The sequence below is a fragment of the Elephas maximus genome, chromosome 20 (assembly GCF_024166365.1).
Source record: "Elephas maximus indicus isolate mEleMax1 chromosome 20, mEleMax1 primary haplotype, whole genome shotgun sequence".
NCBI classification, from domain to species: Eukaryota; Metazoa; Chordata; class Mammalia; order Proboscidea; family Elephantidae; genus Elephas; species Elephas maximus.
The window spans coordinates 27,105,078-27,132,819 of record NC_064838.1 but is presented as its reverse complement, the minus strand read 5'-3'; the positions used below and the strand labels follow the sequence as shown (position 1 = coordinate 27,132,819).

The window sequence follows — 27,742 nt, the reverse complement described above, 5'->3', positions numbered from 1 at the left end:
CGAAAGGTTGCCTGGTTCTATGCCATCCTCATGATTACTGGTATGTTTGAGTCCATTGTTGTGACTATTGTGCCAATCCATCTCATTGAGTCTTTCTTCCATTTTTATCGACCTCCTACTTTACCAAACATGATACCCTTTTTTTAGCAAATGGTCTTCCCATTTGATATGTCTATATCAGACAATATCCTGTTTGATCCATACGTTTTTTTTTAATTGGCTAATTTTTGGAAGTAGATCACCAGGCCTTTCTTTCTAGCCTGTCTTAGTCTATATGTTTTGCTTACACCTGTCCACCATGAATACCTCTGCTGCTATCTGAAATACTGGTGACATAGCTTCCAATATCATAGCAACACACGAGTACAACGTATGACAGATGGGTGGTAGATGACCTAAATTACAGATGGCAAAATATAGTATTTCATGAGCCGAATAATTGAAGATTGCTCAGAGAGCTGTTCTGAGAAGGGTTCTCGGGCTAAATATGGGTCATCAGAAAAATGTATCAGCAACATCTACCACTGGTGGAGGGGATAGTGGTGACTGGTGTGCCAGGGTTTGGCCACCCCTGACCTAGCCTCTGAGTCTCAGTTGCCTTACCTGTAAAATGTGAGTGCTGCCTTCCTCCCAGCTCCACCATTCAAGACCTTTAACACTGCCTTACCCCACTGCAAAAGTGCTGAGAGTGAAACTGTGATCCATAACGAGAGTTTATTTTGAGCTTGTTTTTAATTTGTCATTCACTTTCCACTTCAGGCTCTCTTCCTGTTATTATTTCCAAAATAACAACTTCCTAGTCTTGGCCTGAGCTCATTAGAGTTTCCCCCCAGGTGTACCTCACTGCCATTATCTATGGCAAATCCCATTTCATTTACAGCCACCCTTTTCATGAAGATGAGCTGATTAATATTATTACTACTCACCTTATAAATCCATCGTTTCTGGAATTTACTCCCCTGCTCAGTTTAGGATCATTAGTGAATTTAATCAATGCAGTCTTTCCCTTTTCATCAAGATGATTAATAAATGTAATAGAAGTCCAGGCTTCTCTGGGGCATCTTGCGTGGCTCTTCCTTACCCCTCGAGGGGGTGGCAATAATTATGCTCAGCTTGCAGTCTATCAGGCAATTTTGCCACTATGTTCATTTCCTTTAGACACCCCTCCTCCTCTCTTACCTTGTCTTATAAATGGCAACCAGCAGTCCTCCCCTTCTATTTTTACTTTGAGGCCCAACTCAAATACCACCTCTTTCTTAGATCTTATCAAGTCCACCTCCTTTATTTTAACCTAAGGAAATAAAGGCCCAGAAACAATAAATGGCTTAGTCAATGCCGAGTGGCCAAGATGTGCTATTAAGATACAGTTTTCCCAAATAGGTGACATTGAGCCAATTAGTGAACTAGAATGGATTCAATTAACTAATTAACCCATTATAGCCCAAGATTATTTAATAATGAAGGAGCTATAGAATGAGTAAGTTTTGACTGATGAGTTCAGAGAGGCTGAGGGGAACAAAAGGAGTCCCTGGGTGGTACAAATGGTTAACACACTCAGCTGCTAACTGAAAGGTTGGAGGTTCAAGTCCCCCAGAGGTGGCTCAGAAGAAATGCTTGCTAATCTACTTCTGAAAAATTAACCACTGAAAACCCTATGGAGCACATTTTTACTCTGACACACATGCAGTTGTCATGAGTCAGGGTCAACTTGATGGCAACTGGTAGGGGCAAACAGGGGTACTACTCATTCCAGATGGCCTGGTCCCTAGACAGCCGGGTAGCACAGGGGATGGCAGTTAGGAGGAGGCAGCAAGCCAGTGAACACACTTTGCCTGACTGACCTAAACTGGACTCTAGATGGGCCCTCCTTCCCTAGCATTTCCAGAGCATGGAATCGTTGTTTTATTTTTTTAAATGGAAGGAGCAGTTTTATTTTATCAGTACTTGGTATCAACTGTCCTTCCTCAGCTGGCTTCTCTGTCTTATCTTAACAGCTAACTTCCCACTTTTTACATGTCTTTCTCTTTTTTAAACTTTCTTAACTTCCTGATTTTTCTGTTCCTCCATTATCTTTTGCCATCTCTTGTTTACCAAAAGCTTTTGCTCCCTGGTGCCTGGGAAGCTTTTCATTTTCTGAAGTTCATCATCTTCTCTTCTTCTCCCCTCTCCATGAAGCTCAAATGCTGTGTGTGAAATAAGCAATTATGGAAATAAATTTCCCTATGTCTGTGTCCTTCTCAATGGAAAAGTGTGTGTAGCTCTTGTAGATCTACCTGGTGTCATTGTCAGTGACAGGCCTTACCCACAGTCCCAGGAATTGTCCTTCAAGCAAACAGTTGGGTTTTGACCTCACCTCACTGAGGACTTTATCTGAAGGCCAGAATCTGTGTGATGATGGTTCTAAGTACCATTTAAAATGTATTTTTAAAAAAGATTGCTTTAGGCTTGAGGTGTGTAAGCACTTGCCCCAGGGGCGTAAAGCAACATTCACCTAATTTTAGGACAGCTCTGACTGGGGCGTTGCTGCCTTCCTTCAACGCCACCATGTGTTACTCACCAGGAAGCTCTGGCATTTACTTTTCTGTCATGGTTTGAGCCAGGGGACTTTCTTATAGTTATGTGACACATCCTCGAGTCTGTAAGGGCTTCATGAAAATAGGCCAAGGCAGAAAATCAAGGTGTGTGTGTAAGAATTTAGATGGGGCTGGGGTGGAAGTAATGCCACCACTGGGCCGCTCCTGTGTTTTCTCCTTTGCTTTGGTATTCATGGACCGATTTGTGAAGAAACCCTGTACATTGGCTCCTGGCACCCAGAATGAAAAGCTGCAGGGGGTGGAACCACCTTTGAGGTCATCTGATACACCTCCTTGACTTTACAGGTTGCCCTGTGTCTCACCAAAGCTCCTGTAGCTCCATCCCTCCTCCCTCTGACTCCTGCTTCTTTGCTCTTTCTTCTTACATTCTTGTGTTGTGGTAGAATAGGGAGAGCATCAGGAAAGGGGAAGATGAAAGGGAAACATGGTGGAAGGCCCCAAATTAGGATTCTCTTATTGTTAGCAGTGGCCAAGTTGGCTCTGACTCACAGTGACCCCATGTACAACAGAATGAAACACTGCCCGATCCTGTGCCCTTTTCAAGATTATTGGTATGCTCGAGTCCATTGTTGCAGCCACTGGGTATTTTGAGTGCCTTCCAACCTAAACCAAAAAAAAAAAAAAAAACCCTGCCGTCGAGTTGATTCTAACTCATAGCAACCCTATAGGACAGAGTAGAACTGCCCCATAGAGATTCCAAGGAGCGCCTGGCAGATTTGAATTGCTGACCTTTTGGTTAACAGCGGTAGCACTTAACCACTACGCCACCAGGGTTTCCCCTTCCAACCTAGGGGGCTCATATTCCAGCACTATATCAGGTAATATTCTGTTGTGATCTGTAGGGTTTTCACTAGATAATTTTCTTAAGTAGATTGGCAGGTCTTTCTCTGCCTAGTCTAGCTTAATCTGGCAGTTCTGCTAAAACCTGTCCTCCAAGGGTGACCCTGGTGGTATTTGAAATATTTGAAATACCAGTGGCATAACTTCCAGCAATATGCAAGCTACCATAGTACAACAAACTGACAGATGGGTGGTGGAGGTTTCTGTAGGCCTTCCAAAAGAATTTTATAAATTCTAATGCTTTCATGAGGTAAGAGATAGCATCCTCTGGGCCAATATGGTGGCAAAATTTGGTTGAAAGGTAAAAACAATTAACCTAATAACAAGATGAAAAACCCACTCTGTCTCACTTGAGACTGACATACCTTGTGGTGATTCTGGATTTTTGGTTACAATTTACTTGTTGTTGTCGTCGTTAATTGCTGTCAGTTGAGTCAATTCCAACTTATGGCGACACCATGTGTGCAGAGTAGAACTGTACTCCACAGAGTTTTCAAGACCGTAACCTTTCAGAAGCAGATCGACAGGTCTGTCTTCCAAGGCACCTCTAAGTGGGTTCTAACCACCAACCTTTCAGCTAGTAGTTGAGTGCATAATTGTTTGCACCACCCAGGGAGTCTTGCAATTTACTAATTAGCTATTTTTCATCAAAACCTATTATTGGGTCTGAAATCAGATTCACAATCAACATGGAAACACTGAAAGTTCACATTTATATGGACAATTTAAGATGGAGCAAGGTTCCAGATCAAATTAATCTCCTTGGTGTTATTAGTCTGGACTACAGAGATCGTAACCTGTTGTGAGTCTATTCCAAATCACAAAGACCCTAAAGGACAGAGTAGAACCGCCCCACAGTGTTTCGAAGGAGCAGCTGGTTAGCAGTTGAGCTCTTAACCACGGTGCCACCAGGTCTCCACATAGATCATTAGAACTCTAAAATAAGAAAGGCTGCAGCAACAAGAGGGAAGTGATTTGACCAAGCTCCTAAAACAGAGGCAGAGCTGGGTCCAATGCCTGGGGTCTATCTGCCTTCTTTATTGCCCATATCCCTCACCCCATACCCCACTCATATACACTCTCAGGTCATAGGACAACAACAAATAGTTTTCATCAGTTGGCTTATGTGCAAGGACGAATGGTTGAGATATCAAGAACCATGGAAAACCAAGGTCATCTGAAGCCAAACAGCAGAGCTCCCCAAATGCTTGAACATGGCAACATCTGAAGCGCATCTAGATTTGAAGTGGAAGAGTCCTGCGAGCTTCTCCTTAGAAGGACAAGCTTTTTGACTTCCTCTTTCTAAAACTCATCTCTGCATAACCAAATAGTGGTTGCTTATCAATTTCTCAAAAGAAACATCAGTGGCTTTCGTTTTAATGGCAGGAAAGGTATTCTCTTTGAGTCAGAGAAAAGATTCAAGTTACCTGGAAATATGTGCTGTTAAAAAAACTCCAAGACTAGAGATGCCAGAATTCCAATTAATGATGTATTCAAGGGTGGAACCTATTTTCCTGTTCTATTTCAGTGAAGCCAGACTAGATGCTTACTTTAATTCACTTATTTATATAACTATCAATTTTTTTTTTTTTTAAATCTATCTTAACGTTAGATAATCCACAAGTCATTTTCACTTGGTGGTAAGTACGTGAAAACTTTTCTTTGCACTAAATTTACCTGCTAGTTTATGTTTTCTCTGCAGTAAAGCTGGGGTTTGTTTTGTTCTCAGTTGGCTGGCGGGGAGTTGCCCTAGAGCATGTTGGGTGACTGGAGAAGCCAAGCCAGGAGAAATGACTAATTGGCCAACTCCCTCCAGGCAGGGACCATGACTTTGCTCCCACATAGTACCTTTCATGCATCAGTAACTTTTTTTGATTGAGTGAAATAAAATCAGTTGCCTCTGTATTTTTGCTAATTCAGAGAAAATCTTCGCTTATCAAAGTGAGAGCTGAAGTGAATAACCAGATAGTGGTTTAACTGAAAAGATTTTTGTAATCATGTTCAGGAGTAAACGGTACTTTTTTATCAGGACTTGGCACATCAGGCTACAGGGAATTGCACAATTTGAGACACAAATGTGACCGAATGTGTGACCCTGATAATATGTAAGACACTGTTTAATATTTTTGCAGGAATTGAACTCTACCTGTCTAACATAGTTGTAAATACGATAATTTTTTTTTTCTGCTGACACACTCCTTGATGAATTCATATTCTAAGATACAAATATAGATTTCTAAGCGTATTTACGAGGAGTCTCAAATAATGGTCAAGAGAATGGAATGGTCAGTTTCACAGATGGGGAAAGAGGAGCAAGCTGAGTCCCATATTCAAGAAACCAGATGGGAAATAAATATTTGATTTGATGGCGTTAATTATTTCCAGTTAGTCTTTATGTTAGCTATGAATGACTGCAGTAAAAATAGGGTTTAACAGGGTACTCAGTTACAATCCAAGAAACTGACTATTAGTCCTAGGACCACTACTGAGTGTCTGTGGGATTTGGAAAAATAAAAGGCCTGTTTCTCTCAGGCTGTTGGTCCCATTAATTGGTGAAATATGGCTAACGCCTGTTTGTAAAAATATTAGATATAAATATGGCTCAAAATTTTGATTTTTAAAAATATTGTCATAGGTTCTTAATAAAGTTGTTCAATCGCCCCTAGAGCCTAGGGAGCTTCAGGAGGAATGGTAGTTTGCAAGGTGTTGCTATTGTTTTTAGCTGCCCCGGAGTTGTGACTCATGACAACCCTATGTACAATGGGATCAGATCATTGTGATTTGTACGGTTTTGAAACTTAGTACTGAAATTCTAATTTTGACACAAAGAGTGTATATTGTAGGTCAAATTTATTTCCCTGTTCTACTTTAAGTGAAACCAGGCTAGACGCTTACCTTAATTCACTCATTTATACAACTGACTCTCAATTTTTTAAATATTAATATCTTAACAGTGGGTAATCCACAAGAAATGTCCACTTGGCAGCGAGTATAGGAAAGCTTTTTTCAGAAATAGATCACCAGCCCTTTCTTCCTAGCCTGTCTTAGTCTAGAAGCTACACTGAATCCTATTCAGCATCTTCACAACACTCAAGCTTCCACTAACAGATGGGTGGTGACTATGCATGATGTGCACTGACCAGGAATCAAACTAGGGTCTCCAGCATGGAAGAGAATTCTCTCACTGAAATTAGCCCCCTTCAATTAGAGATGCAGCTCACAACCTTAGCAACACTCAGCAATGGGGACGGAAACAACAAAACAGGGCTTCCCTACAGTGAAGTAGCGTCTAGCCAGGAAGAGTTCTCAGAGACCAAAACGTGCTTAGAACATGCTGAGTGAAGAGCCTGTATGTGCATGTGACCTCAGGTGTTCCTATCCTAGGGCTGCCTACCCCCACGTGTCTGTCAGTTTGTCACACTGTGGAGCCTTGTGTGTTGCTGTGATGCTGGAAGCTATGCCACTGGTATTCAGATACCAGCAGGGTCACCCATGGAGGACAGGTTTCAGCTGAGCTTCCAGACTAAGACAGACTAGGAAGAAGGACCCGGCAGTCTACTTCTGAAAAGCATTAGCCAGTGAAAACCTTATGAATACCAGCAGAACATTGTCTGATATAGTGCTGGAAGATGAGCCCCCCAGGTTGGAAGGCACTCAAAAGATGACTGGGGAAGAGCTGCCTCCTCAAAGTAGAGTCGACCTTAATGATGTGGATGGAGTCAAGCTTTTGGGACCTTCATCTGCTGATGCGGCATGACTCAAAATGAGAAGAAACAGCTGCAAACATCCATTAATAATCGGAACCTGGAATGTATGAAGTATGAATCTAGGAAAATTGGAAATCGTCAAAAATGAAATGGAATGCATAAACATCAATATCCTAGGCATTAGTGAGGTGAAATGGACTGGTATTGACCATTTGGAATCGGACAATCATATAGTCTACCATGCTGGGAATGACAATTCGAAGAGGAACGGTGGTGCGTTCATTGTCAAAAAGAACGTTTCAAGATCTATTCTGAAGTACAACACTGTCAGTGATAGGATAATATCCATACGCCTACAAGGGAGACCAGTTAATACGATTATTATTCAAATTTACGCACCAACCACTAGGGCCAAAGATGAAGAAATAGAAGATTTTTATCAGCTGCTACAGTCTGAAATTGATTGAACATGCAATCAAGATGCATTGATAATTACTGGCGATTGGAATGCAAAAGTTGGAAACAAAGAAGAAGGATCAGTAGTTGGAAAATATGGCCTTGGTGATAGAAACAGTGCCGGAGATCAAATGATAGAATTTTGCAAGACCAACGACTTCTTCATTGCAAATACCTTCTTTCACCAACATAAATGGAGAGTATACACAGGGACCTGGCCAGATGGAACACATAGAAATCAAATTGACTACATCTGTGGAAAGAGACAATGGAAAAGCTCAATATCATCAGTCAGAACAAGGCCAGGGGCCGACTGTGGAACAGACCATCAATTGCTCATATGCAAGTTCAAGCCAAAACTGAAGAAAATCAGAACAAGTCCATGAGAGCCAAAATATGACCTTGAGTATATCCCACCTGAATTTAGAGACCATCTGAAGAATAGATTTGACGCATTGAACACTAGTGACCGCAGACCAGACAAGTTGTGGAATGACATCAAGTACATCATCCATGAAGAAAGCAAGAGGTCACTGAAAAGACAGGAAAGAAAGAAAAGATCAAGATGGATGTCAGAGGAGACTCTGAAACTAGCTCTCGAACGTCGAGCAGCTAACATAAAAGGAAGAATTGATGAAGTAAAAGAACTGAAGATTTCAAAGGGCGGCTCGAGAAGACAAAGTAAAGTATTGTAAGGACATGTGCAAAGAGCTGGAGATGGAAAAACAAAAGGGAAGAACACGCTCGGAGTTTCTCAAGCTGAAAGAGCTGAAGAAAAAATTCAAGCCTCGAGTTGCAATAGTGAAGGATTCTATGGGGAAAATATTAAACAACACAGGAAGCATCAAAAGAAGATGGAAGGAATACACAGAGTCATTATACCAAAAAGAATTAGTCGACGTTCAACCATTTCAAGAAGTGGCATATGATCAGGAACCGATGGTACTGAGGGAAGAAGTCTAAGCTGCTCTGAAGGCACTGGCAAAAAACAAGGCTGCAGGAATTGATGGAATATCAATTGAGATGTTTGAACAAACAGATGCAGTGCTGGAGGTGCTCACTCGTCTATGCCAAGAAATATGGAAGACAGCTTCCTGGCCAACTGACTGGAAGAGATCCATATTTATGCCTATTCCCAAGAAAGGTGATCCAACTGAATGTGGAAATTATAGAACAATTAATATCACATGCAAGCAAAATTTTGCTGAAGATCATTCAAAAATGGCTGCAGCAGTATATTGACAGGGAACTGCCAGAAAGAAGAGGATTTGGAACCAGGGATATCATTGCTCATGTCAGATGGATCCTGGCTGAAAGCAGAGAATACCAGAAGGATGTTTACCTGTGTTTTATTGACTATGCAAAGGCATTCGACTGTGTGGATGATAACAAATTATGGATGACATTGCAAAGAATAGGAATTCTTCATTGTGCTCATGAGGAACTTTTACATAGATCAAGAGGCAGTTGTTCGGACAGAACAAGGGGATACTGATTGGTTTAAAGTCAGGAAAGGTGTGCGTCAGGGTTGTATTCTTTCACCATACCCATTCAATCTGTATGCTGAGCAAATAATACCAGAAGCTGGACTATAAGAAGAACAGGGCATCAGGATTGGAGGAAGACTCGTTAACAACCTGCGTTATGCAGATGACACAACCTTGCTTGCTGAAAGTGAAGAGGAGTTGAAGCACTTACTCATGAAGATCAAAGACCACAGCCTTCAGTATGGATTACGCCTCAACATAAAGAAAACAAAAATCCTCACAACTGGACCAATGGACAGCATCATGATAAATGGAGAAAAGTTTGAAATTGTCAAGGATTTCATTTCACTTGGATCCACAGTCAACAGCTATGGAAGCAGCAGTCAAGAAATCAAAAGATGCATTGCATTGGGTAAATATGCTGCAAAGGACCTCTTCAAAGTGTTGAAGAGCAAAGATGTCACCTTGAAGAGTAAGGTGTGCCTGACAGAAGCCATGGTATTTTCAATCGCATCATATGCATGTGAAAGCTGGACAATGAATAAGGAAGACCGAAGAATTGACACCTTTGAATTGTGGTGCTGGCAAAGAACACTGAATATACCATGGACTGCCTGAAGAAGGAACAAATCTGTCTTAGAAGAAGTACAGCCAGAATGCTCCTTAGAGGCAAGGATGGCGAGACTGTGTCTTACGTACTTTGGATACGTTGTCAGGAGGGATTAGTACCTGGAGAAGGACATCATGCCTGGCAGAGTACAGGGTCAGTGGGAAAGAGGAAGACCCTCAACGAGGTGGATTGACACAGTGGCTGCAACAATGAGATCAAGCATAACAATTGTAAGGATGGCTTAGGACCCAGCAGTGTTTCGTTCTGTTGTGCACGGGGTCGCTATGAGTCAGAACTGACTCGACAGCATCTAATAACAATAACAACAGGGCTCCCCAAACCAGGTTCCACAACTGTGTGGCTTCCAACAACAGAAATGTATTCTCTCACAGCCTGGAGGCTAAGAGTCTGAATTCAGGGTGTTATCAGGGCAGTATTCTCTCTGAAGGCTCTAGGGAGGAGCCTTCCTTGTCCCTTCCAGCTTCTGGAAGCACCAGGCATTCCTTGGTTTGTGGCAATGTAACTCCAATCTCTGCTTCTGTGTTTATATGGCCATCTTCCCTCTGTGTCTCTTTTCCTCCTCTTATAGGCCCATGAATCATAAAGAGTTTAGGGCCCACCGTAATGACCTCAGAGCCCCCATGGTGTAGTGGTTAAGACCTCAGCTCCTAATCAAAAGATCAGGTTTTTGAATCCACAGCCGTTCCTTGGAAACCCTATGGGGCAGGTCTCTGTCCTATAGGGTCACTATGAGTTGGAATCTACTCAGTGACAATGGATTTGGTGGTTCATCTTAATTTAACTAATTACATCTGCTATGACCCTGTTCCCAAATAAGGTCACATTCACAGGTGCCAGGCTTTAGGATTTGAAGGCATTATCTTTTGGGGGAACACAATTTAATCTATAACTCGTCTAAGTTTTGGGGATGGTGAGGAGTAGAATGGGATACCTGCATAATGGCTAAGGGTATGGACAGGTTACCCAGTCCTGAGCCTGAACCTCAGTGTTTACTAACTATGTCCTTGCTGGACTTAATTCTGCCCTTCTGTGTTCCAGTTTCCCAATCTTAAAATGAGGATAATGGCAACCACCTTGAAGCGCTGCTGTGAGAATTAAGTCGATAACATATGTTTAAGCAGTCTGCATAGTGTTTGGCACCTGTGAGAACTCATGTAGGTGAATATAAAAATATGGGTAGAAAATGAACTATTAGTTACTTCCAGTTACCGATGGTTTTTATTTCCTTTTAGTTTATGCTTTACTGTAACTTTCAAGTTTTTAGCAGTGAAAATGTGCTACTTTCCTAAAATCAGTTTTGCTATAGGTATATGTATATGAGCTGGCAATGCCTGAGACTGAGTGAGTGATGCTAGAAAAAGCACTGGCCAGGAAGAAGCTTAAGGATCATATATTTCAACTCAAGCATTTTTTACAAATAAGGAAATTGAGGCCCAGAAAGTTCACCTTCACAGCAAGTTAGGACTAGAACCCAGGCTTCCAGATGAGGTAAGGACAAATGCATGAGATAAAACACGCCTATCTTGCATATATGACTGGCTATATAGTAATGCCACCACCTGTCTGTCAGTTTTCCTACTGTGGTGGCTTGCACATTGCTGGGATGCTGGAAACTATGGACAGGCGTCAGTGAAGCTTCCAGACTAACAGGCTAGGAAGGAAGTCCTGCTGAATTACTTCTGAAAATTAGCCAATGAAAATCTTATGGGTCACAATAGAATATTATCAGATATAGTGCTGGAAGATGAGTCCCTGAGGTTGGAGGTTGGAAGGCACTACATAATAGTCACACGAATGGACTCGAGCATACCAGTGATCATGAAGATGGTGTAGGACCAGGCAGCGTTTCGTTCTGTCGTATATAAAATTGCCATGAGTCGGAGCCAACTCTACAGTAACTAACGACAACATGCAGTAATGATGTAAGCTGAGGGATAAGCCAAGGGGGCAGGGCTGAATCAAAGTGACTTCAAGGGTTCAAGTTTAGGGGGTTGGAAGAGTGAGGACTGCAAAGGGGACCTTGGTGACAGAAGTAGTTTTGATATGATGGAGAGCATGGGTTTGATTTGAACGTTGCCATCTTTGAGAAACGTCCTAGCGGGCTCACCTAAGGGCTGTGGAAAATCTAGACCTTGATCAGTGGTATCAGAGCCGTCCTGGAAATGCAGATCTGGAAAAGAATGTCATGGAATTAAAAGATCAAGCTGTAGAAACACCCTTTTCTAAGCTTGGAGAATAGACTGTAATGGAAAATACCAAGGGGACACGTCTGTGCTGAAAGGGTCGGTTGAAAATAAAATGGGGTGAGAAAGTGCCACTGAAGAAGAGGAATATTTAGGTAAAAGTGCTAAAGGATTGGTTTCAAGGTGGGTGTAACTGTCAATAGTCTGACATTCAGGAGAGAAGCCAGGAAATATAAAGTTGGAAAAGAAACCAAGAATACCATGGATTTGGCCAAAAAAGAAGCCATCCGTAATTGAAAAAGCAGTTTCAGAGATGGGAAATGAAGCAGCCCAAATCTCTTATTCAAGAAATTAGACTGGGAAATATAGTAAGGAAGCATCTGATGATCGTTGGGAGAGATGGCAGAGCACAGTAATGGCTTATTCATGATAAAGGACTCTATGAATATTTGAAAGCAGAAAGGAAGAGATGAAGAAGGAGAGATTAAAGCTTTTGGGACATAGAAAATAAACCTGGAGTAAGAGTCCTCAGGAGGCAAGAAAGCAAGCGATCAAGGCAAAGTGGAGTCACTAGCATTAAATCCTAGAGACATACGTCCCTCCTGATACCTTGAACACTTTTGCCTTTAAGTATTTTGGGGTTTCTGGAAGTCATAGGATATTTACAAGGACTTGAAAATTCCACTTACGTCCGTGTCTCGTTTTATAGAAGAAACAAGTAATGGCAAGTGGAGGATTGGGGCCTTATTCTCCTGGCACAGTGTCATTTGAACAGAACCAAGTACTTAGCACAGCTGTCATGAAGTCATTACTTGGGTCGTTATTTGCTTAGTGCCATTCTTTCCCAGTGGACTCTAAACTGCACGAGGGGAGGGCCCACTGTGCTCTTAGAACCACTGGTTCCCAGCAACTCGTATACTGCCAAACGCATAGCAGAAGCTCAGCACGTATTTGCTAAATGGATGACTGAATAAATCAATGAGTGAGTGAGTGGCCTTTCCCAGAGAAAGGAAACTTATGTTAGCGAGGTAACTCAGGCTGGGCATTTTTCTCCAGAGATAAATTGGGCAGTTTAGCAAGGGCATTACCTCTTTAACCTCTTTAAACACCACTTGGTAAATGACCTTGGATTTTTCTTAAATGCATTCCTACTATGTTAACACACACACACACACACACACACACACACACACACACACACACACAGAGCTATCATTCAAGCCCACAGGAGACTCTATCCCATGAGTGCTGACTAGAAGTGAATTTGACTAGAGAATAAGGTGGCATGCAATGTATGAGTCGGAATCTATTTGAAAGCAGGGGGTTTAGTTTGGTACTGGATTCATGGCAAATTTCTTCTACTTTCTATCTGTGAAATGGTAATAATGGTAAGGGGTATTTTGAGGATAATTAAGATTGTAAAACACATATAGAAAAGTCTGGGGCCTTAACTGTTCACTATGAGTATTATCCCATTCTCTACTTTTTCTAAAGGTTTAATCGATGTATTTCCCACTTTGTAAAATGTTTTGGTTGTAATGTAACTAGGCTACTAAGTTGGCTTACATTTTTGTGGTTTTTCATCTAAAAATTACTCAGCAAAAGCTGGTAAGCTCCAGGATCTATGTAGCACACTTCATAGAGTATACTTTATGGCTATTTGCTGATTGAATAAATAATGCTGTCGGTTAAGACTGACTTCATGTCATTATTTCATTTCACTACTATATCAACTTTGTGAGATGGATGTTATCCCCATCTTACAGGTGAGAAATCTAAAGCGCAGGAAGATTGAGCTTTTTGCCCAGTGTCACCCAGGCCCTGGACTCAAACCTAGGACTTCTGATTGCCTGAGCTTAGTTATCTCCCTTCTCTGATGCTAATTTTAGCTCTGATTTCTTTCTCCTTTTCTCTTCAGGAAATGATGAGCAGGCACCCTCGACAGAATGGTTTATCATTGTGCTGATGTCAGCCATTTGCTTCGTCTTGTTAATGCTCTCACTTATCTGCAGAATGTAGGTATTCTTTACATTTAGGTGTTTCTAGCGTGGTCTGGGCATTGAATTCTTACAGTCTTGCCAAGGATCCAGAATCCCTGGGTGGCACAAGTGGTTTACAATTGGCTACTAATGTAAAGGTTGGCAGTTCGAACCCACCTAACAGCACCATGGAAGAAAAGCCTGGTGATCTCCTTCCATAAAGATCACAGCCAAGAAAACCCTATGGAGCAGTTTAACTCTGTAACATTTGGGGTCACCCTGAGTCAGAACTAACTTGACAGCAATGGGTTTGCCTTGGTTTTGGCCATGCATCCACTAGATGCATGGACTTTAATGTATTTTTCTGTCTTCCTAGAAAGACTTTTTAAGGTGAGTGTAGACCAAGTCGAAAGTAAGAAAACCAGGAGTGATGTACAGCAAAGCAGTCACAACCCTCAGCCAGAACACACTCCTTCTCCAATTTGACCACAGCCTATTTTTTTCTGTGAAAGTTTTTACATTTGTGTTCTTTTGATCCCTTCACTGCCTTCCATTCAGCTCTTGGTTGTCTTTGTTAAGCTACCAGCCTGGGCGTTTTACATCTCTGGTAAAGCAAAGCAACCCACTGGAGGCTGAGATGACTACATTGCCTCCCATGCTATTATTCCTAATTACCAGGGGCCAACTCCTACTGCGATTCTTTGGTCATCCTGCCCCGGAGTGGCTAATTGCTTTTAAGTCAAACATAGATTCTAGAAGTGTCTTGTAGATCTGGTGCCCTATCCTCCCAGAGCCCACAAATGGCCCAGTGATCACTCCCCCATCCATTGTGGCATTCGGGAAGGCAAAGCGCCATTTAGGAGGTTGGTCCTTTCATAATTCAGAAAATGATTTTTTTAGTAACAGTGTCACTGTTGTATTATATTCAGATGATATCTATGGGTTGGGGGTCACAGTTAAAAGAAGAGAAAGAAGTAAACTCTGTGAGCCACTGCAGTTAGGGAAGGTCACTACGACTATGCAATTGTAGATAGCAGTAAGATGCCTCACACCTGACACATTTTGTCCATTTTAAGAAATTAAGCATGGACATGAAGCGATTACAGGCATACCTCATTTTATTGTGCTTCACTTTATTGCACTTTGCAGATATTGCATTTTTTATAAATTGAAGGTTTGTGGCAACCCTGCGTTAAGCAAGTCTATCGGTACCATTTTTCCAACAGCATCTGCTCACTTCACGTCTCTGTATCACCTTTTGGTAATTCTCATAGTATTTCAGACATTTTCATTATTATTATATCTGTTATGGTGATCTGTGATCAGAGATCTTTGATGTTACTATTGTAATTGTTTTGGGGTGCCACAAACTACACCCATATAAGACAGCAATTGATAAATGTTGTGTGTGTTCTGACTGCTCCACCAACTGGGTGTTCCCCCATCTCTCTTCCTCTCCTTGGGTCTCCGTATTCCCTGAGATATGACAATATAGAAATCAGGTCAGTTAATAACCCTACAATGGCATCTAAGTGTTCAAGTGAAAGGAAGAGTAGCACGTCTCTCACTTTAAATCAAAAGCTAGACATGATTAAGCTTAGTGTTACAGATTAAACTGTGTCCCTCCCAAAATGTGTGTCAACTTGGCTAGTCCATGATTCCCAGTATTGTGTGACTGTCCACCATTTTGTCATCTGATGTGATTTTCCTATGTGTTGTAAATCCTACTTCTATGATGTTAGTGATGTGGGATTGGTGGCTTTTACATTACTGAGGCAGAACTCAATCTACAAGATTAGGTTGTATTTTAAGTCAATCTCTTTTGAGATATAAAAGAGAAAAGTTAGCAGAGAGACATAGGGACCTCACACCACCAAGAAACAAGAGGCAGATGAATAGCGTGTCCTTTGGACCTGGGGTCCCTGTACTGAGAAATAGCTCAACCAAGGAAGATTGATATAACAAGGATCTTCCTCCAGAGCCAACAGAGAAAGAAAGCCTTCCCTAGAAGCTGACACTCTGAATTGCGACTGACCCTCTTGTTAGGGGCTAATGCAGCTTATAACTTTAAGTTGAAGCCAATGTTCATTTACCATTCCGAAAAGCCTAGAGCCCTTACAAATTATGCTAAATCTACTCTGCCTGTGCTCTGTAAATGGAACAACAAAGCTTGGATGACAGCACATCTGTTTACAACACAGTTTACTGAATATTTTAAGCCCACTGAGACCTACTGCTCAGAAAAAAATCTTCCTTTCAAAATATTACTGCTCATTGACAATGCACCTGGTCACCCAAGAGTTCTGTTGGAGAGATATACAAGGAGATTAATGTTGTTTTCATGCCTGCTAACACAGCTTCCAGAGCCCTGGTGGTGCAGTGGTTAAGAGCTCGGCTGCTAATCAAAAGGTCAGCAGTTCGAATCTACCAGCTGCTCCTTGGAAACCCTATGGGGCACTTCTACTCTGTCCTACAGGGTCGCTATGAGTTGAAATCAACTCAACAACAACAGCTTTGGTTTGGTAACACAACATCCGTTCTGCAGCCCATGGATCAAGGAATAATTTGAACTTTCAAGTTTACCATTTAAGAAAAAAATTTCGTGTAAGTCTATAGCTGCCATGGATAGTGATTCCTTTGATGAATCTGGACAAAGTAAATTGAAAACTTTCTGGAAAGGATTCACCATTCTAGATGCCATTAAGAACATTAATGATTCATGGGAGGAGGTCAAAATATGAACATTAACAGGAGTTTGGAAGAAGTTGATTCCAGCTCTCATGGATGACTTGGAGACGTTCAAGACTTCAGTGGAGAAAGTAACTGCAGATGTGGTGGAAATGGCAAGAGAACTAGAATTAGAAGTGGAGCCTGAAGATGTGACTGAATTGCTGCCATCTCATGATAAAACTTTAATGGATGAGGAGTTGCTTATTATGGATGAACAAAGAAAGTGGCTTCTTGAGATGGAATCTACTCCTGGTGAAGATGCTTTGAACATTGTTGAAAAGACAACAAGGGATATAGAATACAACATGAACTTTGTCGATAAAACAGGGGCAGGGTTTGAGAGGACTGACTCAATTTTGAAAAAAGTGCTACTGTGGGTAAAACGCTATCAAACAGCATTGCACGCTACAGAGAACTTTTTTGTGAAAGGAAGAGTCAATCAATGTGGCAAACTTCATTGTTTTCTTATTATAAGATATTGTCACAGCCACCCCAACCTCCAGCAACCACCACTCTGATCAGACAACAGCCATCAACATCTAGGCAAGACCCTCCACCAGCAAAAAGATTATGACTTGCTGAAGGCTCAATGATGGTTAGCATTTTTTAGCAGTAAAGCATTTTTAAATTAAGGTATGTACACTGTTTTTTAAGACAACACTATTGCACACTTAATAGACTACAGCACAGTGTAAGTGTAACTTTTATATGAACTGGGAAACCAAAAAATTCATGTGACTCACTTTATTGGGGTGGTGTGGAACCGAACTCACAAAATCTCCAAGCTATGCTTGTACTATATTTTGTCTTTCTTTGAAGATAAAGAAGTCACTTCAGAGCCTTGCAGTATTCCATGGTCAACTATTATTACAATGTATATACGGAAGTTGGAGTCCCTGGGTGGTGCAAACGATTAAAACACTCAGCTGCCAATGAAAAGATTGGTGGTTTGAGTTCACCCAGAAGTACCTCACAAGATAGGGTTGGCAATCTACTTCTGAAAAATCAGCCATCAAAAGCCCTACGGAGCATAGTTCTACTCTGACACAGACAGGGTCACCGTGAGTCAGGCTCAACTCCATGGCACCTGGTTATATGGAATTCAGGGCCAATAAAAGATTTTGAACTCAGAAAGCAGAAGGTCCTAGAATTGGCCAATTTTTCAAGTAGATATTTAAGGACAAGAAGGGATGCTCCTGATCACCTAACTTTTACTTTTACTCTCCTTTCAGTTGTCACTTATGGACCAAGTTGTTTCCACCAGTTCCAGCACCTAAAAGCAACATTAAAGATCTCTTTGGAAGCACCAACTATGAGGTAATATTGAATGTTCTCATGACATGGCGTATGTCCCCAGAGCTGGGTTCCCAGGGAACAGTCATTAGGTAATTGGTTTTGCATATCACAAGGCAGGGTTTTTACCCAGGAATTGCTTCAGATGTTCACCCTTCTGTTATATGTGTTCATTACTGTCTTTACCTACCGGAAAGGTCCTACCGAATTCTGAGTGTCCTCACCAGTCAGAGTTGAATTTTAATTTCATATTAGCCATCTCTTAACTGACCTTGAATAATTCCATCAACCCTGTAAGCTTCTACTTCCATTTCTGTATAGTAAGGGGCATAGATGAGATAGTCCAAGGTCCTGCTTCACTCTAACATTTTAAGAATCTACGTTGTTACACAGAGGTACCCTAGCAAAAAGGAATTTTTGGGGGAAGTTTAGCTTCTTAGTGTATAGAATCATAGAGAAGGCAGGTAATGATTTCCCCAAATATGCATTTTTTTAGATCTTATTCATCACTCAGAAGCCCTGGTGGCATAGTGGTTAAGTGCTACGACTGCTAACCAAAAGGTCAGCAGTTCGAATCTACCAAGTGCTCCCTGGAAACTCTATGGGGCAGTTCTACTCTGTCCTGTAGGGTCTCTGTGAGTTGGAATCGACTCAATGGCAATAGGTTTGGTTTTTGGTATTCATCATTCAGGAACCCTGGTGGCTCAGTGGTTAAAGCACTCAGCTGCTAACCAAAAAAAAATTGGCTGTTGGAACCCACCAGCTGCTCTCTGCAGGAGAAGGATGTAGCAGTCGGCTTCCATAAAGATTTACAGACTTGGAAACACTATGGGGAAGTTCTACTCTGTCTTATAGGGTCGCTATGAGTTGGAATTGACTCGACGCCCAGTGGATTTGGTTTTATTCACCATTCAGATCACTTAGGCTAAACTGAATGGTAACTATCCAATTGTTTCAGCACCATCTGTTGAAATAATCATCCTTTCCCCAGTGGATAGCCTTGGCAACCTTATCAAAAATCAGTTGTGTGAGTCTATTTCTGGGCTCTGTTCAGTCTCATCGATCTATTAGCATTTCCTTATGCCAATGTCACACTGTCCTCATAACTGTAGCTTTACAGTAAACCTTGAGGCCAAGTAGTATAAGGCTTCCAAAAATGATTTTTTCTGCTTCAAAGTGTTTTTTTTTTGGCTATTCTATGTCCTTTGCATTTCCATACAAATTTAAGAGTCAGCATAACAATTTATACAAAAGGCCGCTGAAATTCTGCTGCTGGGATTTTGTTGAATTATAAATTAATTTGGAGAGAAGTTACATCTGAACAATATTGAGTCTTCTGATTCGTGAACACGGTACATCTCCCCATTTTACTTAGGTTTTCTTTAATTTCTCTCAGTAATGTTTTGTCATTTTTAGTGTGTACTTCCTGCACATCGTTCATCAAATTTATCCCTGATAGGTAATTTAAATCAGGAGTCAGGAAACCTTTTCTGTAAAGAGTGATAGTAAATATTTGAGGGCCAGATGATTTTTGTGACAACTACTTGATTCTTCTGCCAATCTCATTTCTCTGGCTCACTAGGCTAGTTACCATCATGGCCCATGATTATTCCAAACACCAAAACTGCAAACACTAAAGAAAGGTCATTGTAATGTGAAATCAGTCAGTGCTAAAATGTAAATAAGTGAGCATCGCTGAGTTCCAAGAAGACTTTATTTACAAAAATAGGTGACAAGTCAGATTTGGCCCACATGCTGTAGTTTCCTGACCCCTGATTTAAGTCAAGCGATTATCTTAACAAAAACAGTTTTTCCGATAAAGTGACTCTTGATTGGACGTACCAGTTGGTGACTGGTTGTGGTGATAGGAAAATGTAGATTGATAACTCACCAAAATGGTAAACTTCAATAAGCTATGACCTTTCTTTAGTGTTTGTAGTGTTGGTGTTTGGAATGATCATGGGCCATAATGGTTGCTAGCATAGTAAGCAGAAAACTGCGATTGGAAGACGAATCACCTTGCCCTTGGTTTGATCTGTGTGTTGATCAGGGAGCAACCCATCTGCCCTCGTAAACCCACAGGCTTTCTGGAAGGAGAGTGGGCCCCAGTGTGAAACTTGGTTTCAGTTCTTCTGAATGTGACCTGTCAATTCCACCTTGTTCTGGCATACACGTCCCTGAGGAACTACATTTGACTTAAGCAGCAGAATGAAGTCATTTGTCCTGGCCTCTTAATGGAACATCCTAATGCTAGTGTCTAATTTCCCTGCAAAGCCCCAAAAGAGTTCCTTTAGTATTCTGAGGTTGGTGAAGGAAACTGGTTTAAGAGCTCATCATGGATGCTTGCAGTTTGTTTTTAGTTAAAATCGAGTCATATGTGCAAATAACAACTTGGGGTAGACAAGCTGGTTTCAGAAGCAGCAAAGGACTACTGTCCTGGCTTCTCAGGACAACATACTCTCTTCTCGCATTGCATAGTTTCATGTGAAAACAGACCAATGAGAGAGAGAAAAAGGGGGCGGAGAGAGAGAGGATAGACACATACACACAACACACAGAAATAGAGGAGAAGAGAGACACACATACCCACACAGAGGGAGAAACAGGGAGAAGACACACGCACACACAAAAAGAGGAGGAGAATTGGGAAAATGCAGTTTCGCCTTGTGCTGTCAACTCTATGGTTTAAAATTCTCCCCGAGGGAGTATGTGACCCAGTGTGGAGCTATCTACAGCTGGGCCACATATACCTGTGGCCTAGCGTCTATTTCAAAGGCAAAAGCCGTCCAACCCACTCCTGGGGTCTCTGCTACCAAGGGTGATAAGGGCTCCAATCAATGCTCTTGGTGGTGGTAATCTGGCAATGCAGGCTCTAGTCCAAACCACTGAGGAGGCACTCCGCTAGTGGGGAATAGAAGCCCTCTACTTGTGATTACAATTTGAACCTCTCAGCTTGGCAGGGATACCCAGAGCCCTGCCATCCCAGAACTCTGCTTTTGTTGTAAATGGTTGCTTGCTCAGGCCTCCGAAGTTGTTTTTTTAACATTCAAGATACAGATGCCTGGGAGAAGGGAGGGACAAGTAAACTGGCCTTTAGAAGTAAAAGAGAAGGCCTACTTTAAAAAAAATATTTACTGAGCTCTCAATTTATTAGACCGGTTTCCAGTTGTTCTTTTTTTCTGCAGTGGTACCCAGAAGAGAGTTCAAAGTACCTAAAGGCAGGAACTATGTCTGTCTTGCTTATCACTGAATATCCAATGCATAGCAGTGTCTAACGTAGAGTAGGTATTTATAAAGGTGTTGAATGAGGCAATGAGGTAGATTAACATGGTATCCGAGAGGTGGTATTATTTTTCATTACAAATTTTCTAATTCATATCAGCATTATTTTTAATAGCCCAAATTGGACATAACAGATATTCAACTGTAGGGGAATACTAAACTATGGATGGAATATTATGGAGCTAATTAAAAAAATTTTTTTTTAATTAAAATGGTACATCCAAAGGATATATGGTAATATAATTTAAAATTTATGTTATATTACACAGAAAGAAATCAGTGTATAAAGTAGTACATACAATATGACTATAAAGCTGACTTTAGCCTAGAAAAAGGGGTTGATTAGAACCGGTGGGCTATATTTGGGAGACAGGTTTATGGGTGTTTTTTTTTTTTTTTTGTCGTATTCCTACTTTATTTTCCACATTTTCTTCAGTGAACAGTCGCTGTTCTTGTAATAAAAAAATAGACTCCGTCCTAGAACCAATTGTCAAGAATGCTAAGAAAGTTCTCTAAAAGATATTTAAGGAAGAACGTTTTGTTTTGCAGAAAGCTGGTTCCAGTGAAACAGAAATCGAAGCCATAAGTTACGTGGAAGAGGCTGGACTGGAGAATCTGGAAGATTCTGTCTTTTGACGGTCTCTGTGGCAACCTCATCTGAACTCACTCATATGCCTGGGTAATAAGGAGACTGGGTCTGCTGTTTCTTGGCTGAGGGGTGTTTGGAGTTTACCGAACACTTAATTTATCTGCAATGCAATACACCCCAAAGTACCAGTCTTGTATCTTTGAAAAGTGTGGATGCTTCATTGAAATCTCCTCACTCACAGCAGATGATTGCAACTGAGGTGGCCGCAACTGAACATTCTTCTTTTTTTTTTTTTTTTTATTTCTTTCTCCCCACTCTGGACAAGGCAGCACCTCTTCTTGCAGACTTTTTGTGTGTAAGAGAGTGTTTTTAAGACTAATGTCAACTCTACTTACTTCTGGTAGTGCCAGTTTGGCTGCTTAAGGTGCCAGTGGTAATACTCAGCTAAAATCTCAAGAAGAAAGCATTTTGCACCAGCCTGGAGTGAATCATGAACTTGGATTCAAGACTGTCTTTCCTGTAGCAATTAGGTGCCACAAACTCACGGTACTTTTATTATTTTTTTTCTGAGTGCTGGAATGCTTTTTCTTTCGAGTGTGTGGTGTGTGTGTGTGTGTGTGTGTGTGTGTGTGTGTGTGTGTGTGTGTGTGTGTGTGTGTGTGTGTGTGTGTGTGTGTGTGTGTGTGTGTGTGTGTGTGTGTGTGTGTGTGTGTGTGTGTGTGTGTGTGTGTGTGTGTGTGTGTGTGTGTGTGTGTGTGTGTGTGTGTGTGTGTGTGTGTGTAAGAGAGAGAGACTGAAATTAGCTCCATGGGCCTGATCCAATTAGCGTCATTTCAGACAAATCAATTTAAAACCATGAAGAGCTAAGATATCACCCCATATCAAGAGAGAGGACAATATTTTGTTCCAAGATTATATTCTTGAAAGCATCCTTGATATTCTGGGTTTATACTGAGAATGGCTTTCAGTAGAATTGGGTTATGAACAGGATAACTGCATAAAGAACAAATTTGCTAACAGATATTTGCTGGCAAAGACTTCAGAGCCATCTTTTGGGCATCTGGTCAAGCAGTACTAGGTGGAGCCCAGCCTCTTAGGCTTGGAAGGCATCTTAGAGGGCATCGCATAAAGGATTCTAATCTACACAGGAATTCTGCCACCCAATACCCTCATATATGAGTCTGCAAATCATTGGAGACCTTTGTGATGGCAGACAGGCTGCAGGCAGAACCGAGTACAAGTGCGTCCTCAGCAGGGACGGGGCAGAAGGAACACTTAGTACTTGAAGAAACCCAAATGGTGCTGATTCCAGCTGACCCTGAGGAGAGGTGCTTAGGACAGAGAAAGGAGGTAAGAGTGCTCAGAATCCCCATCATGGCATACTCTTTATACGCTTTCCAGAGTTGATGTATTCCGTTTTGATCCAAGAACGGGCACCCATTAGCCGTGAAACACTTTCAGGGGTGATTTTTTGATTAGCCCATAGCCATTCTTGTAGCTAAAAGAGAGTTGTGCCCAGTATACTAGGGCTCAGAAGTCATGACAGCTCTCAGTTTTGGGGGGCCCCCCAAGTGTCCAGGGCTTAATCAGGTATTTCACATTCATTATCTCTAATCCGGACAAGCCGGCAGAGATGGTATTACTACCCCCTTTTACAGATACAGTCACTGAAGCTCAGAGAGGTTGTCGCATAGGAAATGGCATAGCTAGGAGCTGAATACCAGGTCCAAGTGTCACTAATAATATAAAGGCGATTGTCAGGAAAAGGTGGGAGCCTGAGGCGTATTAGGGATGGGGCTGATTGAGGATGGCCCATGGAAGTGCTGCAATGATTGACAAAATGTTTGATTGCCCCAAATTAGAATCTCTGTGAGCGGTGTTCAAGAACCTGAATTTTTAATGAGTTCCCTGGGTCAATGTTTTCGAAAATGGGCTGCATCAGAATCACTTGGAGGGCTTATTAAAACACAGGTTATCGGGCTCCATTGCCAGAGTTTCTGATTGAGTAGGTCTGGGGTGGGGCCTGAGAATTTGCATTTCTAACAAGTTCCCAGGTGATGCTGATGTTGCTGGTCTGGGGCCATACTTTGAGAATCACCACACTGGATGATTCTTATGAATATCAAAATTTGAAAACCAACTGCTTAAGTAAGTGATACAAAAAGCCTGCCAAAAGAAACAAACAAAAGAAAACAACTATCCTCTTTTTGGTTTAGAGCTCCTGTCTAATTAATTTCGTATCAGAGCCTAGAAACCTGGATTGGGGAAATGACCCCTGCCTAGAAGGCTGAAAGGGAAGAGGATGGAAGCCGTCTCAAAATGTGGCCAGTTCTTTGGCTGGTTTTGTGGTGTTTACTTCCAAGAAGCCTCCTTCAGCCTCGCCAGCCAGCAATCATCTGGGCTTCCACCACACTCCTGGCACCCTTACCCAAGTGGGAGCACCCCTTTGGGTCTGTGTGTGTGTATGTCAAGAGCAACACATAGTAGCCCATGTGGCCTCCCAATGGATTGTGAACTTCCTCTTCGTCACTTCTTGTGAAACTCACACTCATTCTTTGAGAACCCATGTCCAATGTCACTTCCTCTGTGGAGACAAAAAAAAGCAGAGTTGTTTGATCCTGCCCTCGGTTCTCATTCTGTGCCACATCGCCCTTCCTGGACCTACTTTACTGTTGTTGTTAGATGCATTTGAGTCCACTCTGACTCATAGCGACCCTCCGTGCAACAGAACGAAACCCTGCCTGGCCTCCGCTGTCCTCACAACTGTTGCTGTGCTTGAGCTCATTGTTGCAGCCACTGTGTCAACCCATCTCGCTGAGAGTCTTCGTCTTTTTTGCTCACCCTCTACCTTACCCCATTGGAGGATATATAATTATCTGTTTGGATGTGCCCCTACTAGACTGTGAATTCATCTTTGTATCTTTGTGTCTAGGACAGTACCTGGTCCTTAGAAAGTGTTCAGTCAATGCTACTGAACTCTCTTAAACCCTCTTTGACCTTGGCACAGCATCTTGCATATAGCTGGAACTCAAGATGATTTGGCAGAGATGATTAAAGCCCACAATAATATGGAGAGAAAAGCTGGTGTCTAATCAGAACATGATTGGACATAACCAGGGAACACGTGTGCCTGAGGACCTGGCTTCTGTAGTCAGGCTCTCTTTTTGCTGACCATGTGGCTAAATTGTTACGTGTAACTTGCTGTCTAGGAGGAGCAAAATGGCTCGTTATGGGTAGTCTAAACTGTTTTTGGAGTCCCTGTGTGGTGCTGGTGGCACAATGGTTAAGAGCTGCAGCTGCTAACCAAGAGGCTGGCAATTCAAATTCACCAGTGTCTCCTTGGAAACCCTATGGGGCAATTCTACTCTGTCCTACAGGGTCACTATGAGTCACAATCGACTCAACAGCAATGAGTTTAGGTGGTGCTAGTGCAAACAGTTAAACTGTTTGACTGCTAACCAAAAGGTTAGAGGTTCAAGTCTACCCAGAGGCACTTAGGAAGAAAGGTCTGGTGATCAATTTCCAAAAATCAGCCATTGAAACCCTACGGAATACAATTCTATTCTGAAACACATGGGGTTGCCATGAGGCAGAATCAACTTGACAACTGGTTTGGTTTCATTTTTTTTAATATGATTCTCACTAGCCTTGTCATGGAAATTCAGAGAATTTGAACATTCAGTTGATAGTAAATGTTATAACCTACTATTAGCAGTAGGTTGTTAGCTGACCGTAATTAGACACTGGCTCCCACCAGTATTGGGGTAGAGAGCTACCTTCTTTCCCTGGCCTTCTCAGCCAGGAGATCAGAATAGTGCTTCTCAAAGACATGTTTCCAATAGGATTTTAGTGAAATATATTTCTTTGGTATTTGCAGTTCACTGAGTGCAGCTTAGGGGGAGTGTTGGGAAGACTAGAGGATGATATTCACTTTTGCCAAGAGCTCAACCACCTGAGTCTCATTGAAATGCCTCAAGTTATTTATGCAGGCTAGGGAAGAATTCCACGTGGGCAAAGAACATCCTGATTAAAAATCCAAAGGTTTTCACGGTGAGACTTGTATGTGTCAGGACCATCTGCTGGTGGAATTAATAAACCTTAGGTGCTAATTTGTTAAAGAAAAAGTAGCTATCTGGAAGTGAGAACAGAGAACTGAAAACAATCTTTGATGACACGAGTAAAGGTGAAAAACCTAATTAGAAGAGGACTTAGTGTTAGCTTAAGTATCTTTGTGACAATGACTGTGCAGCTATTCCTGCCTCCAAATTCAACAAATTGTGTTCCATGGTACAAACTTTTTGAAAAGCCATTCATTTCTTTAGAATTTTACATTGAACTAAAAGACAATCTTATGTTTTCCAATAGCCCTTTTTTAGGTAATTGATATGAACGTAAATATGGTTCAGAATGACAATGGTTTAACCTAAGTGACAGTGAATTGTCCAAGTCTGAGAATTAAACAAAAAGGGGTACATTTCTCATTCCCTCTCCCACTAAATATTTCACAATATTTCCCTACTCTGTTCCCACTATTGTCTTCATCATCTCTCAGCTAGGACTACTACAGTAGCCTCTGAGCTGAGCTCTCAGCCTCCAGCATTTCCTCCCTTTGAAGCAAATATGTAAAAGGTACATCTGACTATGCCACTCCCTGCCCCAAACCTTAAATAACTCCCCATCACCTTCAGGTTAAAGATCGTTTTAAGACAAAGTCCATATGACTTGGCTTCTTAGATGCTCTTCACCCATATTCCCAAAGAGTACTCCCTTTATTATGATTGACAAGTTGATTGTTTCTCTGCAAACCCCATGCTGTTTCATCCCACCAGGCCTCTGATTAAGCTTTCTCTGGTGGGAAAAGCCTTTCAACCTTGTTTCACTCTGTTGACTTTTTTACCTCTCAGCTCTTTGCCACCAAAGTCTTCCTTCAATTTCCAGTTCAAATTAAGCATCTTTCTATGTTCCCAAAGCACTGTTTACTTCTATTTTATAACTTACCGTATTATTTAAAAATTTTCTGTCTCATTGAATCTATTAAACACTCTCAAGTCAAGAACACTGTCTTATTTATCTTCGTGTACTTAAGCACAGAGTAGGGAAGGACTCTTGCTTGAACTCAGACAACGAAAAAGAGAGTGTCTTAAATGTATACGAGCATAGAAAACTATATTCAACTTTGATTCTAAAGAACTAAATTCTGATCAGTAGAGTCATTAAGTAAAGCTGTGGTTAGAGCAGAAATTAAGCCATCACTGGAGCTTAGCAACGAAGTAAGAACTCACAGTCAGTGCTTTATTTTAAAGTCCTAGTGGACTCTTTTCAACTTGAACATGTGCCATTAGGTTTGTTTCATGAACTAAAATGAAAAAGCAAAGATTTGTCCCCGCCAGGTGATAAAGTGAAAGAACACATAAATCTGGGGGGTGGGGGGAATCGCTTGGAAAGAATCAGCAATAAGGTATTGGTATCAAGGGTTGGCAGACTTCTTAAAGGACCAGAATTATTTTTATTTTGAAGGCCATACAATCTCTTTTGCAATGGCTCAACTCTGCCATTATAGTGCAAAAGCAGCCATACATTATGGAAATGATGCGGGTAGCTGTGTTCCAATAAACATTTACAAAAGCAGGAGCAGAGCAATGTTTGCCCTGCAGGCCAGTATTTATCTGTTCATAGCACAATGGGTCCAAAACATGTGACATTTGAGCGTGTTTTTTCTTTTTAGAAAAGCAACTAAGTTGAGAAAAACATTATGTTCAATCAAATAAAATCATTCTATGGAGGGGGAGTGTGAAAAATTTGTTGTGTTTGACTGAACTTAACCTTATTATAAGTTGGTTTATGTTTGCAAGAAACATAGGTCCAGCATTCTATTCACACTTTTATCTGCTCACACCTTTCACGCCATCTTTCACATATATGTATGTTTCTGTCTCCTCCAGTCAACCGTGAGAAGGGAAGCCTTACTCCT

General features: G+C 41.5%; 1 protein-coding gene across 3 annotated transcripts in view; it reads left to right on the top strand.

Annotated features, from left to right (window-relative positions):
• IL5RA (interleukin 5 receptor subunit alpha) overlaps window positions 1–27,531 on the top strand; it is a 52,035-nt gene extending 24,504 nt beyond the window's left edge. For 2 of the 3 annotated variants that reach the window (XM_049863119.1, XM_049863122.1), the window contains exons 9-12: window positions 13,817–13,913; window positions 17,840–17,924; window positions 21,732–22,317; window positions 22,920–27,531. In XM_049863119.1, coding sequence (XP_049719076.1) covers window positions 13,817–13,913; window positions 17,840–17,924; window positions 21,732–21,818 — 269 coding nt within the window. In that variant the 3' untranslated portion in view covers window positions 21,819–22,317; window positions 22,920–27,531. The remainder of the gene's footprint in view (window positions 1–13,816; window positions 13,914–17,839; window positions 17,925–21,731; window positions 22,318–22,919) is intronic. The other variant, XM_049863121.1, reaches the window with a different exon arrangement.
• The last annotated feature ends 211 nt before the right edge of the window (window positions 27,532–27,742 follow it).